The sequence below is a fragment of the Cervus canadensis genome, chromosome 16 (assembly GCF_019320065.1).
Source record: "Cervus canadensis isolate Bull #8, Minnesota chromosome 16, ASM1932006v1, whole genome shotgun sequence".
In the NCBI taxonomy this organism is placed as follows: Eukaryota; Metazoa; Chordata; class Mammalia; order Artiodactyla; family Cervidae; genus Cervus; species Cervus canadensis.
Genome location: NC_057401.1, coordinates 22,632,715 through 22,649,668, shown reverse-complemented (window position 1 = coordinate 22,649,668; position 16,954 = coordinate 22,632,715). Strand labels below are relative to the sequence as shown.

At 37.0% G+C, this 16,954-nt stretch overlaps 1 protein-coding gene across 3 annotated transcripts in view; it reads right to left on the bottom strand.

Moving 5' to 3' along the window:
* Window positions 1–16,954, bottom strand: part of PLPP1 (phospholipid phosphatase 1) — a 112,052-nt gene that overhangs the window by 67,831 nt on the left and 27,267 nt on the right. For 2 of the 3 annotated variants that reach the window (XM_043488654.1, XM_043488652.1), the window contains one exon: window positions 1,787–1,941. The exons of the other annotated variant lie outside the window; for it this stretch is intronic. In XM_043488654.1, coding sequence (XP_043344589.1) covers window positions 1,787–1,941 — 155 coding nt within the window. The remainder of the gene's footprint in view (window positions 1–1,786; window positions 1,942–16,954) is intronic. 3 annotated transcript variants of the gene reach the window in all.

Sequence of the window (16,954 nt, the reverse complement as noted above, 5' to 3'; positions counted from 1 at the left end):
GCTGACTGGGAGTAACCTAGGAAGAGGCAGCACAGTACTTATGTCAACATGGAAACAAAGGAGTTGAACTCTTCAAGTGTGGGCAATAGGCCCTTTTGATACCAGCTTTTTGGACTAGTACAGGAAAGGTGGCACAAGAGACTTGCCATGCCATAAAACCCAACAAACACCACTGTCTTCCTACAGTACAGGGCACTTATGGTCACTTTTGCCATATACAGCACTTTAAAGAAGGAAACAAAGTGAAATCACTCAGTTGTGTCTGACTCCTTGCGACCCCATAGACTGGAGCCCACCAGGCTCCACCGTCCATGGAATTTTCCAGGCAAAAGTACTAGAGTGGGCTGCTGCTATTTCCTTCTCCAGGGGATTTTCCTGACCCAGGGATCAAACCTGGGTCTCCCACATTGCAGGCAGACATTTTACCGTCTAAGTCACCAGGGAAGCCCTTATATAATACTTTACTTATATATTATTTTTACAGTTTATTAAAAAAAACACATATTAACCCATCCATTCTTTCTTCTTCATAGCAATTTTTTATTACCATCTAAGTAGCTACTCAGAAAAGTAAAAATTGGGCCTAATCTACCTCCTTTGGGACAGTCACCTAAAGAAATATGATTTTTCAAACTATATGCCAAAAACAAACAGCTTGAAAAAAATTCACATATCCATAGTAAATGATCTCCTTCATCTTCCCAAATATTGCCAAATCTCAAATTTTACAGATATAGGATTATAAAATAATTTAACCCCCAAACTTATCCTGAATTGTCTTTTCCCTCAGACATTAATAAAGAAAGTAAAGTGATTTTTAAAAATTAATCTGAAAGCAATTAGCATACCAAAAATAGAGAAAATATTTCTTCGAAAATAGGGGGTGGGGGGTAGCCAGTCTGTCCTACTGTGGAAATACAAGGCTTCAGACTCTGCTAAGACAATAAAAAATTTTAAGTCAACTACCTGGGGAAGGCAAGTGACAAGAGACAGTGATCAAAAGAGAAGTATGGCATGATCTCTGCTGGACAGTTCAAGAAACTCAAGGAGGTAAACCTTTACTTTGCTTCTTCTCATCTAATTCCAGCTCACATAAAGAGACATAGGGTAAGGTGTAAAAATCAGAGCCAAGGACAAAGAAAGTAAGCACAATACCTCAAGTGCCAATCTTAAGCTAGTCTGTGAAATTTAACCTAGAAGGAAAGTTTCTAGTTGTCTAACGTAATGAAACCCAGTATTAACTTACAAACTGATGAACTTTCTAAAAGATAGTACAACTTTAAAAAGTGATATGGTTTTGATATATTCTGAGGACTTGCTTTTGCACATGTATTATTCTTTCTGATGAGCTGTTTTCTCAAATTTAACAAATAAATCTCTCTCCTTTTTTATGGGCTCAATTTCCATCTAATATGATAAAACAAACTTAATCTTAGTTTCAGTTCTGCCATAAAATAGCTTACTGGGCTTGAGCAAGTATCTGGGTTTAAGTTTCTTCACTTATATACTGAAAAGGGTTGATTCAAATGACTTAAATGAATTCTTCATTCTAAAATAATCATACTACAATTCCTCATGATGGCATCAAGTTGTTTGGGGTAATATCTCTCTTTAACCGGAGAAACACTGCCCTGGACTGAAGCAGTGGGTATATTCTTCAAGCACTCACTCACCATATCAACACCGGCGAAGACAATACTATGGATTTACCCCCACCCCAACTCAATCACTTCATACAGTCTCCAGCACAACAAACCCATCACTACCTACTTATTAATTTACTTACAGAGGAAATGGGTAAACCAAGTCCCACTGTGCTGAGGACAGTGGTTGTGATGGTACCGTCATGGTACGGATACTGGATGCTGTTGTCTTTACAGAAAAAGCCTCTCTGAAATGGATCTATTTGGCCCAAATTTAGAACAGCCATAGGCATGGAAGCTGTTAGGGAAGGGAAAAAAAGATACACGTGGTTAAATTCAATTCACTTCATTAGGAAGTAAAGTCTACTGAATGGGATGCAAATTTTAACTATTTTTTGCCGTTTCTGAAAAAGGATCACTATTCCATTATATTAAAGACTCAGGAAGGAGGCAACCATGCAGCATTAGCTTGTCCATATCAGCCTCACCTTTATCAAGTTTAAATTCTCTTATTTGCGTTGACCTCTGATTTTAGGGACAATCAATAAAAGAAACCCCCAGGGAAGAGAGAAAAGATACAAAATTTTGTTTCATATTAAAATTTAAATTAACAGGGTTAGAAAAAATAGAAACCGTAAGGACAGAAATAAGCCCTTTATTTTCCAAAAACAAATTAAAAATGGTTTTTATTAGCCCTGGCAGGACTCCAAAATCACTTTAACAAGTTATATAGGAATAATGTTCATTTGAAATTTTTCACCCCAATAAAATAAAAGACCAAAGAGAAGTTAAATAAAATCAGTAGCTTCTTAGTATGTTTAAATTTATCACATTTTTAGGCTTTGTTTTGTACAATTTAAACATTTAAACATCTATTTACTATATCCTTGATACTAAGCTATGCCATAATAGAGGCCACAATAGTGTAAAACAGGCACTCAGTTCAAGAACCTAAATTGTACACGTGGAAACAGAATGCATACTCAGGAAACAGTGTTGAAACTAATAACACTAAGACAGATTTTTGAGGGATGATGAAATTGTTTTATATCTTGGTTGTGATGGTAATTCCACAACTCTAAACATTTGTCAAAACTCATAGAACTGTACCCAAAAAAGTAAATTTTACTGTATGTAAACTTTAAAAGGAATACCATAAAAAAAAATAAGACTAATTTCTAAAATGGTATAAAAGGCCCTATAGGAATTCAGAGGTCAACGTGAACTGGAGCAGTCAGAAAAGACTATTGAAGAACACGCAACTAAGTTGAACTTAAAACAGCATGTAAATCATAGGCAACACGAAGGGACTCAAGGAGAGCACTTAGTGGTAGAAGGGTGCAAGGGCAGCATGACATCACACCAACAAGAGCACAGAGAACCAGAAAGAAGTTTTCAAGGTACATAATACTTTATATTAAATGTGTACTGCGTGCTCACATATGCCAGGCACTAGGCTCTAAAGATTAACTTGATCCTTACTCAACCCTGTGAAGTAGATAATTTCACTTCCCCCTTTTTTCACATAAAATTATTATGAGGCTTTAAGAAATGGGGGAACTTGCTGGAACTACTAAGTATCAGAACCAAGATTACAGCACAGGCTGTCTGTTCCTAGAGTCAGTATATATATAGTGCCTCCCATGGAGGCCAGTGACTGGCTGAATTAACAGAATTCTGATAAGGAAGATGATTTGAGTGAAGGGGAACTATCCTTTGAAAAAGTTTGTTCAATATAAAATATATGCTGTGTTCATAATAAAGTCTCAATGCTAATGAAACAAAACCTTCATTTACGCAAATTACTCATAATTCTGCAACTGTGTGGTTTTTCACGGGAGGAAGACAGCTTGAGATTTGGGGGTTTAAAAGAAGAATCATGCTTTTAAAATACTGGCCTAAAAAAGGATTTGTCCTGTAGGAAATAAAATATCACTGTCCTCTTTTGTATAGGGTTAGTAACAGGGTAAAATAAGGGGTTTTTTAAATTAACTTAAAAAATTAGAAAAGGGAGCAATAATACAGCTATGAAATAATCTACTAATTAAATGATAAGCAGTGTGTTGACAGTGAAAATAGAAAAAGACACATGAAAGAGTATTTTGAATATCGAAATGACTTGACTTGAGGACTCATCACAATTGTTGAGGCAGACCTAGAGATGATACTTCAGGCATCAGAAGTAAGGAGAGTGACAGTCCCATTGACAAACATGTGCAGTCGGGATGGGGAGCTGGTTTATGATGAGAGAAAATTAGTTGAGTACTGAAAATATTGCCTTTGAGGTGATCTGACACCTTCTTAAATGCTCAGCCTCATCTAGCCCTTAAGGCTCTGATCAACTGAACCATTTGTTGTTGATGGAACATACTATGTTTTCAAAACTTTAGGTACCTACGTATATGTTCAACCTTCTGGTGGGGATACCTGTCCTCTCGTTTCCCCTTCAAGTCCAAGCCAGGCACCCCCTACTTATCTGTCCCATGGCACGCTGGACACACATACATTACATAGTATTTTAAATTACTTTTTGCATTCTGTCAACAACTTGAGAGCAAAGACTATATCACTCTTGTATCCTCTGACCAGGCATACAGATGGATTTTAATAAAAATTTACTGAATGGTTAAAGGAACATAACACTGGATGAAGATTAGAAGTAGAGAGAGCTTTCCAAATTGTTAGCATTAGAGGTGGTAACTAAAGCCAGGAGAATGAAACAGCTCTCAGAAAGCCTAAAGTCAAGACTAACAGAGACAAAACAAACAAACAAACAATCAGGTAGGGACTGATATTCATAGTGAAATCATGAAAAGAGACTGCAGGAGAGAGAGGAAGAAAAGATGATTTCACGCTCTAGAGGGCAGGGGCTGTTGTCTGTCTCATTCAGCAGAATATACTGGCCATTCTTTAAGCACAAGAATGAAAAGAGAAATCAGACAATGTTGTTATACAAAAGCCAATGAAAGTAGCTTAGAGTATCAAGTCTAGATCTAGGTAAATGTAGGATTCAAAGCTAAGACATCAAGGATGAGAACTGAGTAAAGACAATGAGGTCTGAGGAAAAAGATCGTCATATTTAACTCTGTGAGAGTATCTTACACCACCCCCATTAACACAACAATATCTTTATGAAGAAAATTCAATAATGAGCTTCAATATTGGGTTGTCATTGTCTAAGTATGAATCTCTTTCTTCAAGTTTAAATGTATCACAATGATCTCCTCTACTGCTCATATGATTTATATATATAAACACACATATGCATGCGCACTCCAATGAACTGAAGTGTGTCTGCTCCCCGCCAAATTCTTATGTAGAAGTTCTGACCCTGAATTTTACTATAATTGGAGATAGGACTTTTAGGAGGTAATTTAGTTAAATGAGGTCATAAAGGTAGGGTCCTAATCCAGTAAGATTGGTGGCCTTATAAAAAAAGGAAGAGAGAGATCTCTTTCCACATGCACACATTTAAAGAAAGGCCGTGTGAGGATACAGGAAAGTGGCCGTCTGCAAGCCAGGAAGAGAGCTCTGACCATGCTTGCACTCTGATCTCAGGATCCCAGCCTTTAGAATCTGAGAAGAAAAATCTCTGTTGTTAAGCCACTGAGTTTATGGTAATTTGTTATGGCAGCCCAAGCAGACTAAGACACACACATACACACAGAAGGATAGCCATCCCCCTAGAGTACTCTACTCTAAAAAGCAATGAAATATTTCTATCTACATAGAAATTAATTTCAATGGTAATTTTTTAGGGTAGTAATAGAGTTCTGTATAAAAGTTAGTGTTATAGGAAGATTCTTTTCAAAATAAACTGTTTCAGAGGACACATACTCTTTCCTTAATATGTAAAGACTATAGAAACAATTTTTGACCCTAATCATAACTTTAGAATATTTTTTCTTAATTAAAATTCTCTTAAGAGAAATCACTTTATAAAAGCTCAATCCTGCTAATAAACACATTTGTTAGCTACTATATGTCTGCTATTAGTGCATCTCTTCTAAGCTATATTGAGGAAGACAGATAAATGAATACCTACATTCTCCTACAATTAAGTAATAACTGAAATATCTCCCATTTTATATACAGTACATATTTTCTTAAAGACAGGTTGTTACAAAAAAAATCCAATGGAATAAATCTAAAATGCACTTTAAAGAGAATTAATTTCTAGTATGTTGAAGCAAAGGTAAAGAAAAACAAGTTCTAAGTTTATTTTGAAAAGAATGAAATATAAATCTAGATGTTATTAAAGTGACTATACTGACTTCAGCACCCACTACCTTCACCTATTTTCTCAGTTTCAGACATCTAAATAAATTATGCTATACCACAGGGACATTCAAGTGTCCATCCTCTTGAAGATCTCACTTTATTCACTCAGACATTTCAATTCCTGTTACATGACAGTCATGGTGCCAGGAAAGGGGAAAAAAAAAGACTAAAAAAGGGAAGGAGGAACTTCCCTGATGGTCCAGTGATTAAGACTACACTTGAGGTGTGGGTTTGATCCCTGGTTGGGGAACTAATAAGGTCCCACATGCCATGTGCAGTGAAGAAAATATTTTTTCTTTAATCCAGTTAAAAGAAAACAGAGAAAAATTTTAAAAGGGAAGGAATGAAAAAGACCTCACCAAAAATTTTTTAATAAGAGAGAGAGAAGTGCTACTGGAAAATAACACAGCTGTAACTGCAAACAGAACTGAAGCTTAGATGACTGTGACAATGTAGCAGTCAGGATCCCCCAGTAAACAGTACCCTCAAACTGGGGAACTTAAGAAGAGCTTAATAAGGGACTATATACAAGGTATGGAGGGTGTGGGTAAAGTTAAGAGATTGTATTAATACAACCTCCTGAAGCATCAGCCACTCATAGGCCTAAAAGGTTCAGAGAGCTATGACCTCTGGGAGAGCCAACATGACAGGATTTGGCAAGAGAATGCCAGGAGAAAAAACACACTCCCCTCTTCTTCCAGGGCTTCCCATGCATCAAACCCATCTAGAAATCAAAGGGCAAAGTGAGTCTCCAGTACTGAGGACAAGGTAGGCAACGATGAGAGCAGACTGACACAAGGAAAAAGAAGCTATCTAGAACCGAGATGCAGAAGATAAGACCAGTCAGGGTCTCAGCATGGAATACAGAGTAAAAGTAGATAACTCGGGAGAGGTTTTAACAAAAGGACTATTCACAGAATCTATACTGAGACTATATGTTAAGAAGTTTGGACTTTATTCTGTGGGTGACCAGAAACACATAACCCAATCTGTGCCTTAGTGGGGGAAAAGACTTTTTCCTGTATATAAAGGAAAAAGAAGTGTGGAGTTAGAATAAAAGGAAAGTCCAGAGGCAAGAAATACAAGTGTATATGACATGTTGAGGGCTGAAATAAAGAAATAACAGTGGGAATAGAAGTGGAGACAGTTCTAAAAATGTTTAGGAGATTTTTCCTACAGAACTATGGACTATGTCTCTGTGTATGTATATATGGATGTGTGCCTCCGTCTCTTAAATACATATACACACACCCCTATCTTCAGCCTTTGGACTCTCTACAGAATACAGTTTTCAATTTTCCTTTAACCCTGAGTAGATTACTATCTCGTAGCCTTCCCGCCACAATCCCGCTTATAGTAAGCACTTCAAGGAATGTACACTGAATGAATAAACAAGCAAGCAAAAGCCTCTGAGGCACATAATAATAATTCTGTATAACTATAAACTTAGGTCTTGAAAAGTTTTAAGTTATTTTTCTCTCCACAAGACCCAAGTTAAAACAAACAAACCAAGAAAAGAACAAAAAGCAAAAAAACAGAACTGGATTAACAATCTTAAGTCCAAGAACATGCTAGGGAAGCACTTCTAATTCTATAGTCTAACAATTATTTCTCAAGCTTGTTTTCCACTGGGAACACAAAGTGCTAACAAAGATAAAATGACTGATATACCCATGTTAACTATATAAGGAATTGATCATTCAGGAACTCCTGGAATCTTGGAGGCAATTTCAGTATAGTCTAGTGTCATCTCCAAGCAAAGCTTCAGACATGGCTACTGCAGAAGCATTTCTGTCAACAGCACCCCTTCCTCTTTCCTCAATGAAAAAAGGAGTTGGGGCCTCAATTCCATCCTCTTTACTGATCTACTCAAAACTGCTGTCTATAAATTCCCTGCAGGAAAGCAGAAGGATCAAATTTCCAAATGAAACCATGAGTATAAATCAATAATACTTCAAAATAAGACTCTACAAATAATTAACAATCAGCTCTACATCCATCTTTCCCTAATTGCGTCTCTAGAACCTTTAGAAACTATCAGACCTGAAATTCCATCACAAAGCACACAGTAACACATGCTACTCCGTAACAGAAGCGCGCAAGTCCCAACCCCAGCACCCACTCCGTACACCTTCAACGTTAGCAAAGGACTTCATTCCACGACTCCCATGTAAAATGTTGTCACATGCTGTGCGACTTTACAGCGCATGCTGTAGGATACATCATAATGTAGTCTCTTAACCACCAGTAAATCTTTGCTCTTACCACAAGCACCTAAAATAATTGGGGCAGCCTAGCTTACAAGACTCTTAAATAGCAACCCTGCTAGTCTTGTAGTAATTTATAAACCTGAATCACAAAACACAAATATGATTAAGAGAAAGATTTACTTTATAGTGAAAAAAACAGTTAATCATCTTCCATGGCCTTTATCAAACATGTCCAAAAAGAAGAATGGAAACTAACATGTGTTGAGCACATATTATAGATCACTATCATGCTAAAGCAGCTGCACTTGTATATACACTACAATTGTATATTATCTTTACACAAAACATAGTTATACTTCAGATGTCCTACTATACAATCTGGAAAAATTTTTAAACCCAATCAGTAGCATGAGTATGAATCATATACACAGAAATATATGCATACGTATATACACTGTTTAGTAGGCAAAATCTCTAAAAACATTGTATTTAGTGTAATTTCACTTATATAAAACAAATTACTTGCACTTATGTTCAAATATACAATGGAGAAGGCAATGGCACCCCACTCCAGTACTCTTGCCTGGAAAATCCCATGGACAGAGGAGCCTGGTAGGCTGCAGTCCATGGGGTCGCTAAGAAGTTGAGAGACTTCACTTTCACTTTTCACTTTCATGCACTGGAGAAGGAAATGGCAACCCACTCCAGTGTTCTTGCCTGGAGAATCCCAGGGACGGGGGCGCCTGGTGGGCTCCAGTAATGCTGGAAAAAATTGAAGGTGGGAAAGCCTAGAAGAATATACAACCAACTTTTCAGTAGTTATCTTCCTGTGATATTAATACAAATTACATAGAAATCTCATTTTCTACTATATGTGCTTCCATGTTTGAATATTTCATAAAAAAACAAAAGATCATGATCATTAATTTTGAACTTTAAAAAATGCTTAATCCACACCTTTTTCATTGTGCTTCCTGAAATTTCTATACATGCAACTTAACTGAAAAAGTCCTATCTATGGTATAGAGATTGTTTGAAACCAGGGCAAAGAAAAAAGCCTATGTTTCTAGTCTGTTAAAAACAAAAAATAAAGTAACAGAAATTATCCTTTGGCTTTTATGCCTGATTGATAGGTTCTCAGAAAAGTAGCACTACAGTGAAATTAGTACTTCTGGGGGTTTTCCTATCTTGCAGCTTTTGAGAGCTATGATGATGTACCACATGTGAAGTAGGTAAATCATAATAGCTATAAGTTTAACATCTCCTAAAAAGTGTACAAAACAAACCTCCAAAGTCTGAGACATCAGAAATTTGTTTTTGACATTAGAAATTTTTAGGCTCCTCCAGAACATTCTTATCTTATAGGCAGCAGAAATAATCTAGAGGGTCATCAATTAGGAGAGGCAATCAAATGCAACCCATAAGAAATATACTTTTGTCACCACTTCTTAAAAAATTGGCTTCCCTGGTGGCTCAGATGGTAAAGCGTCTGCCTGCAATGCAGGAGACCCAGGTTTGATCCCTGGGTTAGGAAGATCCCCTGGAGAAGAAAATGGCAACCCACTCCAGTACCCTTGCCTGGAGAATCCCATGGACAGAGGAGCCTGGTAGGCTACGGTCCATGGGGTCGCAAAGAGTCGGACACGACTGAGCGACTTCACTTGCTTGAAAAATTGTATAAAATAAGAGTACTCAGATCATTCTAAAAGGGTGGAACTATCTTTTAAATTATGTAATATGCAAAGGAATTACTCTAGTGGGTATTTCAAGTTTTATACTTTTAGCAAACCTCAAAATTGATTAAGTTTTAATAAAAACCATTAGTCTGATGGAGGAAAGAAGAAAGAAAATAAACAATTTTATTTAGGGTAAGGTTCAACAAAATTTTCTGTGGTGACAAATAAGTCCAATATAATGTACTGCCCAATACAGTTGCTATTAGTCACACATGACTAATGAGCACTTGCTCTGTGGCTGGTGAGAATGAAGGACTGATTTTTAATTTTACTTTAATGACCAACCCAGACAGCATATTAAAAATCAGAGACATTACATTGACAACAAAGGTGCATCTAAGCAAGGCTATGGTTTTTCCAGTAGTCATGTATGGATGTGAGAGTTGGGACTATAAAGAAAGCTGACCCACTCCAGTACTCTTGCCTGAAGAATCCCGTGGACAGAGGAGTCTAGTGGGTTGCTGTCCACGGGGTCGCACAGAGTCGGACACGACTGAAGCGACTTAGCATGCATGCATGCATTGGAGAAGGAAATGGCAACCCACTCTAATATTCTTGCCTGGAGAATCCCAGGGACAGAGGAGCCTGGAGGGCTGCCGTCTATGGGGTCGCACAGAGTCGGACATGACTGAAGCGACTTAGCAGCAGCAGCAGCATAAAGAGATTTTAAAAATTTGTACATTTCATTGTATGTAAATTTTGCCTCAAAAACAAACATTGTACCCTAGTTAACACTATATATGCTGAAGTAATCAGGGAGAATTAAAAAAAAAAAAACAAAACAAAAAAGAAAAAAAAAAAAAAAAGAAAGCTGAGCGCCGAAGAATTGATGCTTTTGAACTGTGGTGTTGGAGAAGACTCTTGAAAGTCCCTTGGACTGCAAGGAGATCCAACCAATCCATCCTAAAGGAAATCAGTTCCTGAATATTCATTGGAAGGACCGATGCTGAAGCTGAAACTCCAATACTTTGGCCACCTGATGCAAAGAACTGACTCATTTGAAAAGACCCTGATGCTGGAAAAAATTGAAGGTGGGAGGAGAAGGGGACGACAGAGTATAAGATGGTTGGATGGCGTCACTGACTCAATGGACAAGAGTTTGAGTAAACTCCAGGAGTTGGTAATCGACAAGGGAGGCCTGGAGTGCTGCAGTCCATGGGGTCGCAAAGAGTCAGACATGACTGAGTGACTGAACTGAACTTCCTCCTAAACAGCTACATATAACTAGAGGCTTTCATAATGGATAATGCAGATTTAGGGGGTTAAAGATAAACTAAGGTTGAGAGCCAACCAATTTTATTAAGACTTAATACACAGCTAAACTAACTTTGATTCCCTAACTTAAGAGGAAATAATTATGAAGTACTTGAGTAAACATAGATTTAACTGTGAGCTAATGCTCAGAATAAAATTCCCTCACAAGAATACTCTTGGCTTGCTTCCTTTAAAGAACCTATCCCTGTTGCATTCCTCAAATTTTAGAACCCTGCATTGGTTTCTCTCTCCAGGCAACTAGCATTCCTAGATGGGGAAGAAAGAGGGCCAGTCAAGTAATGTGGGGGTACTCTCCTACCTCCTTCACCAATCTCAAATCTTACTACTCTTCTGTCCTGGAATAAGAAGTTCCTTAATCTCTAAGCCAGCAGAGTGCCTTTTTGTCTCTGGATGCCCAAAGTCTGCCTTTACAGCATTCCATCTTCATGGCAGCTACCAACTGTGGCATCACTGATTCAATGGACATGAGTCTGAGCAAACTCTGGAAGATAGTGAAGGACAGGGAAGCCTGGTATGCTGCAGTCCATGGAGTCAAGGAGTCGGACACAACTGAGCGAATGAACAACAAAAACAACCAATTGCTTCTTACCTCCAGAATTATTCCTACCCTTAGTGGAGGCCATGAACACTCACCTTAGCTATATAAAAATACTACTACTCAAAGACATTTAAGTTTTGGTAATTCATTCCAAGTCGTACAATATTTATGCTTATAAAATACCATATAGTTTTAAATTTCACTTCACTAAAAGCTAAATTCCATTCTTAGTACACTGCCTGACCATCTACTTCTAACCTAAGGAGTTATCAGGAAAACTCACTCTCTCTCAAAGGTAATAATCACTACTGTTAGAACAGGAAAAAACAGAATTCTTTCCTGGTAGGCTTCTCAATTTATCCCACATAGAGAGGTCTCTAAAGTAAGCAGTTCTTTAACTTCTTGGGGTTCCCAGACTCCTTTAAGTTTCTAATGAAAACACAAGAACTTTTTCCATATAGTTTTACAACCTGTACACTGACATACCAAAAACGGTCATCTATGGACACTTCTATTTTAAGGTATAAGAAACATAATAAAAACAATTAATACTGTAAAGCCCACAGACCTAAGTGATCACTAGAATATGACCTCGGAAAAGCTAGAAATAATTCAACCTGATATTACTATATCTTCCCTTAATTTTCCTTCCTCTTCTCCTCCTTCCAATTTTACCCTCTTCCCATCACCCCTCTTTGCTCTTAACAGTTCATTTCCTTATTTGGCTACATTATAGAACTAAAGTCACTATTAGAATTACTTACACTTATTCCAACGTTATGTTTCCTGTTCTAATTTCAAAAGTCAAAGTGTATTTTTTTAAAGACAAGAAAAACCATTTGTTGAATACCAACTATTTGCCAGTTATTTGTCTATAGTCTATCTCACAACTCTGTGATGAGGAAAGAGAGTATCCTCCCAAATCTGTATGTTTGAAAACTTACAAGTCACTAAGTCAGAGAAAGTCAAGATATAAATCACAAAATAGTTGGATATGAATGAAAATATGACAAGTAAAACTTTAAAGTACAGTTAAAATACTACACATTAAAATGTAGTTTTAGATTTATATATTAGAAATTAATGAAACAAACATTCAGCACAGTAACTTTTAAAAGCTCAAGAAAGTGGAAGAATATAGGACAGAAAGTAATGAAACACAACAAGGAAAAGTCAAATCAATAAAACCAAATGAGATTTTACAGATTAACGAAATAATCAGGCTTGCTAAAGTTTAACAAAAGAAAAACACAAATACAACAAATTATTAAAAATTTCAAACGGCATTAACTCTATCTTAGAACTAAATTTTATCAAAAACTCATGGATGTTAAGCAACTCACCCAAGAGTACAAAGATCCCGGGTGTGTACTAGGACAGGTACTAAAATTCACAGTTGGTAAATAGGGAAGTCAGAATTTTAACAAAAAGTTCCTCTTCTTTTCATATCATACCACCTCTCTTAGAATAACTATCAGGGTCTCAGTCTCCTTAGCTACAAATAAAAAAGAGAAATGACATTTCTTAGGTCTCTTTTCAATCCATGATTCTATGAGCTTTAGCTGGTCTGTATATAAACAGCTTATTTCCTTATGTTGGTTCAACTGGGGGTGAAGGTGGAGTTGCTTTGTATGACCAAGAATACATCTCAATCTACTACACTTGGGTTGATTGAGCCATCCTAATGTGTAAGTGCACTTTGCAAAACTTGAAAGAAACCTCAGCAAAACTTACAAGAAAAATAAACAGTGAACTTACAAGAAAAATAAACAGTGAGGTAACTGCTTCTAGGAGCTGATGCTTTACCAACTATGTAATGGATAAAACCCATATGTAAGAAATATTCTCCCTTCCAAAAAAAAATCCAACATATGTAAATTTAACCATGTTTGTTCATTTCCCTACATGTATATTTGGGTCTAACAAATAAGTCTACAGTTACTTTTGTGAAATTTGTTTCTACAAACCCTTTCATTTTCTCCTTTTAGCAGTCCAAGGTTAAAAGTAAATAAAATTTTTTGGGCTTTTTACTACTTAGTGTTACCTGAGCAGTTTTTAGAAAGTTCTATTCATTCCAAATTTAAGGAATGTTCTTTATTTGGTGTCCAATTCAGTTTGAACAAAATACATTTTGGAGAGAAAAACATGCAATATTTTTCTTGCTTTCTTTGGAAACAGGTGTTGCACATCTTTCCAGAATCACGTTGTTATTTTTAAACAAAAAGGGTTCTCTTCTCCTTCTCTATAAAGGTAAAGAAAGTCATTCAAAATTTTACCAACTTGAACAAGTGAAACTAGTAAGTATGCCAGGTAAGATAGTTTGTTTCCTCTACAGATCAAATGCTGAGACTCCTTCTTGATTCATATTCCAGATCATTTGACAAATGTTTCACATCTAGCTCACAGCTGGACATTCATATCTAGCACTCAAGAGAGAACTCACACTAGAGATGAATATCTGAAATTTCAATTATAAAAGGGATAGCTGAAGCCATGAGATCTTACTAAGATCAGAAAAAGTGACAAGAACAATAATCTAAAGAAAAAAGAGACAGCTAACTAATAACCCACCTAGGTGGCGCTATTGGTAAAGAACCTGCCTGCCGATGCGGGAGACAAAAGAAATGCGAGTTGGATCCCCGGGTTGGGAAGATCCACTAGAGAAGGGCATGGCAACCCACTCCAGTATTCTTTTTTTTTTTTTTTTTTTTTAATTTTTTATTAGTTGGAGGCTAATTACTTTACAACATTTCAGTGGGTTTTTTCATACATTGATATGAATCAGCCATAGATTTACACTTATTCCCCATCCCGATCCCCCCTCCCACCTCCCTCTCCACCCGACTCCTCTGGGTCTTCCCAGTGCACCAGGCCCGAGCACTTGTCTCATGCATCCCACCTGGCTGGTGATCTGTTTCACCATAGATAGTATACATGCTGTTCTTTTGAAATAGCCCACCCTCATATTCTCCCACAGAGTTCAAAAGTCTGTTCTGTATTTCCTGTGTCTCTTTTTCTGTTTTGCATATAGGGTAGTCGTTACCATCTTTCTAAATTCCATATATATGTGTCAGTATGCTGTAATGTTCTCTATCTTTCTGGCTTACTTCACTCTGTATAATGGGCTCCAGTTTCATCCATCTCATTAGAACTGATTCAAATGAATTCTTTTTAACGGCTGAGTAATATTCCATGGTGTATATGTACCACAGCTTCCTTATCCATTCATCTGCTGATGGGCATCTAGGTTGCTTCCATGTCCTGGCTATTATACAGTGCTGCGATGAACATTGGGGTGCACGTGTCTCTTTCAGATCTGGTTTCCTCAGTGTGTATGCCCAGAAGTGGGATTGCTGGGTCATATGGCAGTTCTATTCCAGTTTTTTAAGGAATCTCCACACTGTTCTCCATAGTGGCTGTACTAGTTTGCATTCCCACCAACAGTGTAAGAGGGTTCCCTTTTCTCCACCCCCTCTCCAGCATTTATTGCTTGTAGTCTTTTGGATAGCAGCCATCCTGACTGGCGTGTAATGGTACCTCATTGTGGTTTTGATTTGCATTTCTCTAATAATGAGTGATGTTGAGCATCTTTTCATGTGTTTGTTAGCCATCTGTATGTCTTCTTTGGAGAAATGTCTGTTTAGTTCTTTGGGCCATTTTTTGATTGGGTCATTTATTTTTCTGGAATTGAGCTGCAGGAGTTGCTTGTATATTTTTGAGATTAATCCTTTGTCTGTTTCTTCATTTGCTATTATTTTCTCCCAATCTGAGGGCTGTCTTTTCACCTTACTTATAGTTTCCTTTGTAGTGCAAAAGCTTTTAAGTTTCATTAGGTCCCATTTGTTTAGTTTTGCTTTTATTTCCAATATTCTGGGAGGTGGGTCATAGAGGATCTTGCTGTGATTTATGTCGGAGAGTGTTTTGCCTATGTTCTCCTCTAGGAGTTTTATAGTTTCTGGTCTTACATTTAGATCTTTAATCCATTTTGAGTTTATTTTGTGTATGGTGTTAGAAAGTGTTCTAGTTTCATTCTTTTACAAGTGGTTGACCAGTTTTCCCAGCACCACTTGTTAAAGAGGTTGTCTTTTTTCCATTGTATATCCTTGCCCCCTTTGTCAAAGATAAGGTGTCCATAGGTTCGTGGATTTATCTCTGGGCTTTCTATTCTGTTCCATTGATCTATATTTCTGTCTTTGTGCCAGTACCATACTGTCTTGATGACTGTGGCTTTGTAGTAGAGTTCTGAAGTCAGGAGGTTGATTCTCAGTTCCATTCTTCTTTCTCAAAGATTACTTGGCTATTCCGGAGTTTTTTGTATTTCCCATACAGAATGTGAAATTCTTTGGTCTAGTTCTGTGAAAAATACCGTTGGTAGCTTGAATAGGGATTGCATTGATCTTAGATGCTTTGGGTAGAAAATAGCCATTTTGGACAATATTGATTACTTCCTCCATGGAACACGGTATGATTTCTCAGTCTGTTTGTGTCCTCGTTTGGATTTCTTTCATCAGTGTTTTATAGTTCTAGTATGGTCTGTTTGGTTTCTTTAGTAGATATACTCCTAAGTATTTTATTCTTTTTTTGGTTCGCAGGTGAATGGTATTGTTTCCTTAATTTCTCTTTCCTGTTTTTTCATTGTTAGTATATAGGAAGGTCAAGGGATTTCTGTGTGTTAAGTTTTATAATCCTGCAACTTTACTATATTCGTTGATTAGCTCTAGTAATTTTCTGGTAGAGTCTTAGGGTTTTCTATATAGAGGATCATGTCATCTGCAAACAGTGAGAGTTTTACTTCTTCTTTTCCTATCTGGATTCCTTTTACTTCTTTTTCTGCTCTGATTGCTGTGGCCAGAACTTCCAACACTATGTTGAACAGTAGTGGTGACAGTGGGCACCCTTGTCTTGTTCTTGATTTCAGGGGGAATGCTTTCAATTTTTCACCATTGAGGGTGATGCTTGCTGTGGGTTTGTCATATATGGCTTTTATAATGTTGAGGTATGTTCCTTCTATTCCTGCTTTTTGGTGTGTTTTAATCATAAATGAGTGTTGAATTTTGTCAAAGGCTTTCTCTGCATCTATTGAGATAATCATATGGTTTTTATCTTTCAATTTGTTAATGTGGTGTATTACGTTGATTGATTTGCGGATATTAAAGAATCCTTGCATTCCTGGGATAAAGCCCACTTGGTCATGGTGTATGATTTTTTTAATATGTTGTTGGATTCTGTTTGCTAGAATTTTGTTAAGGATTTTTGCATCTATGTTCATCA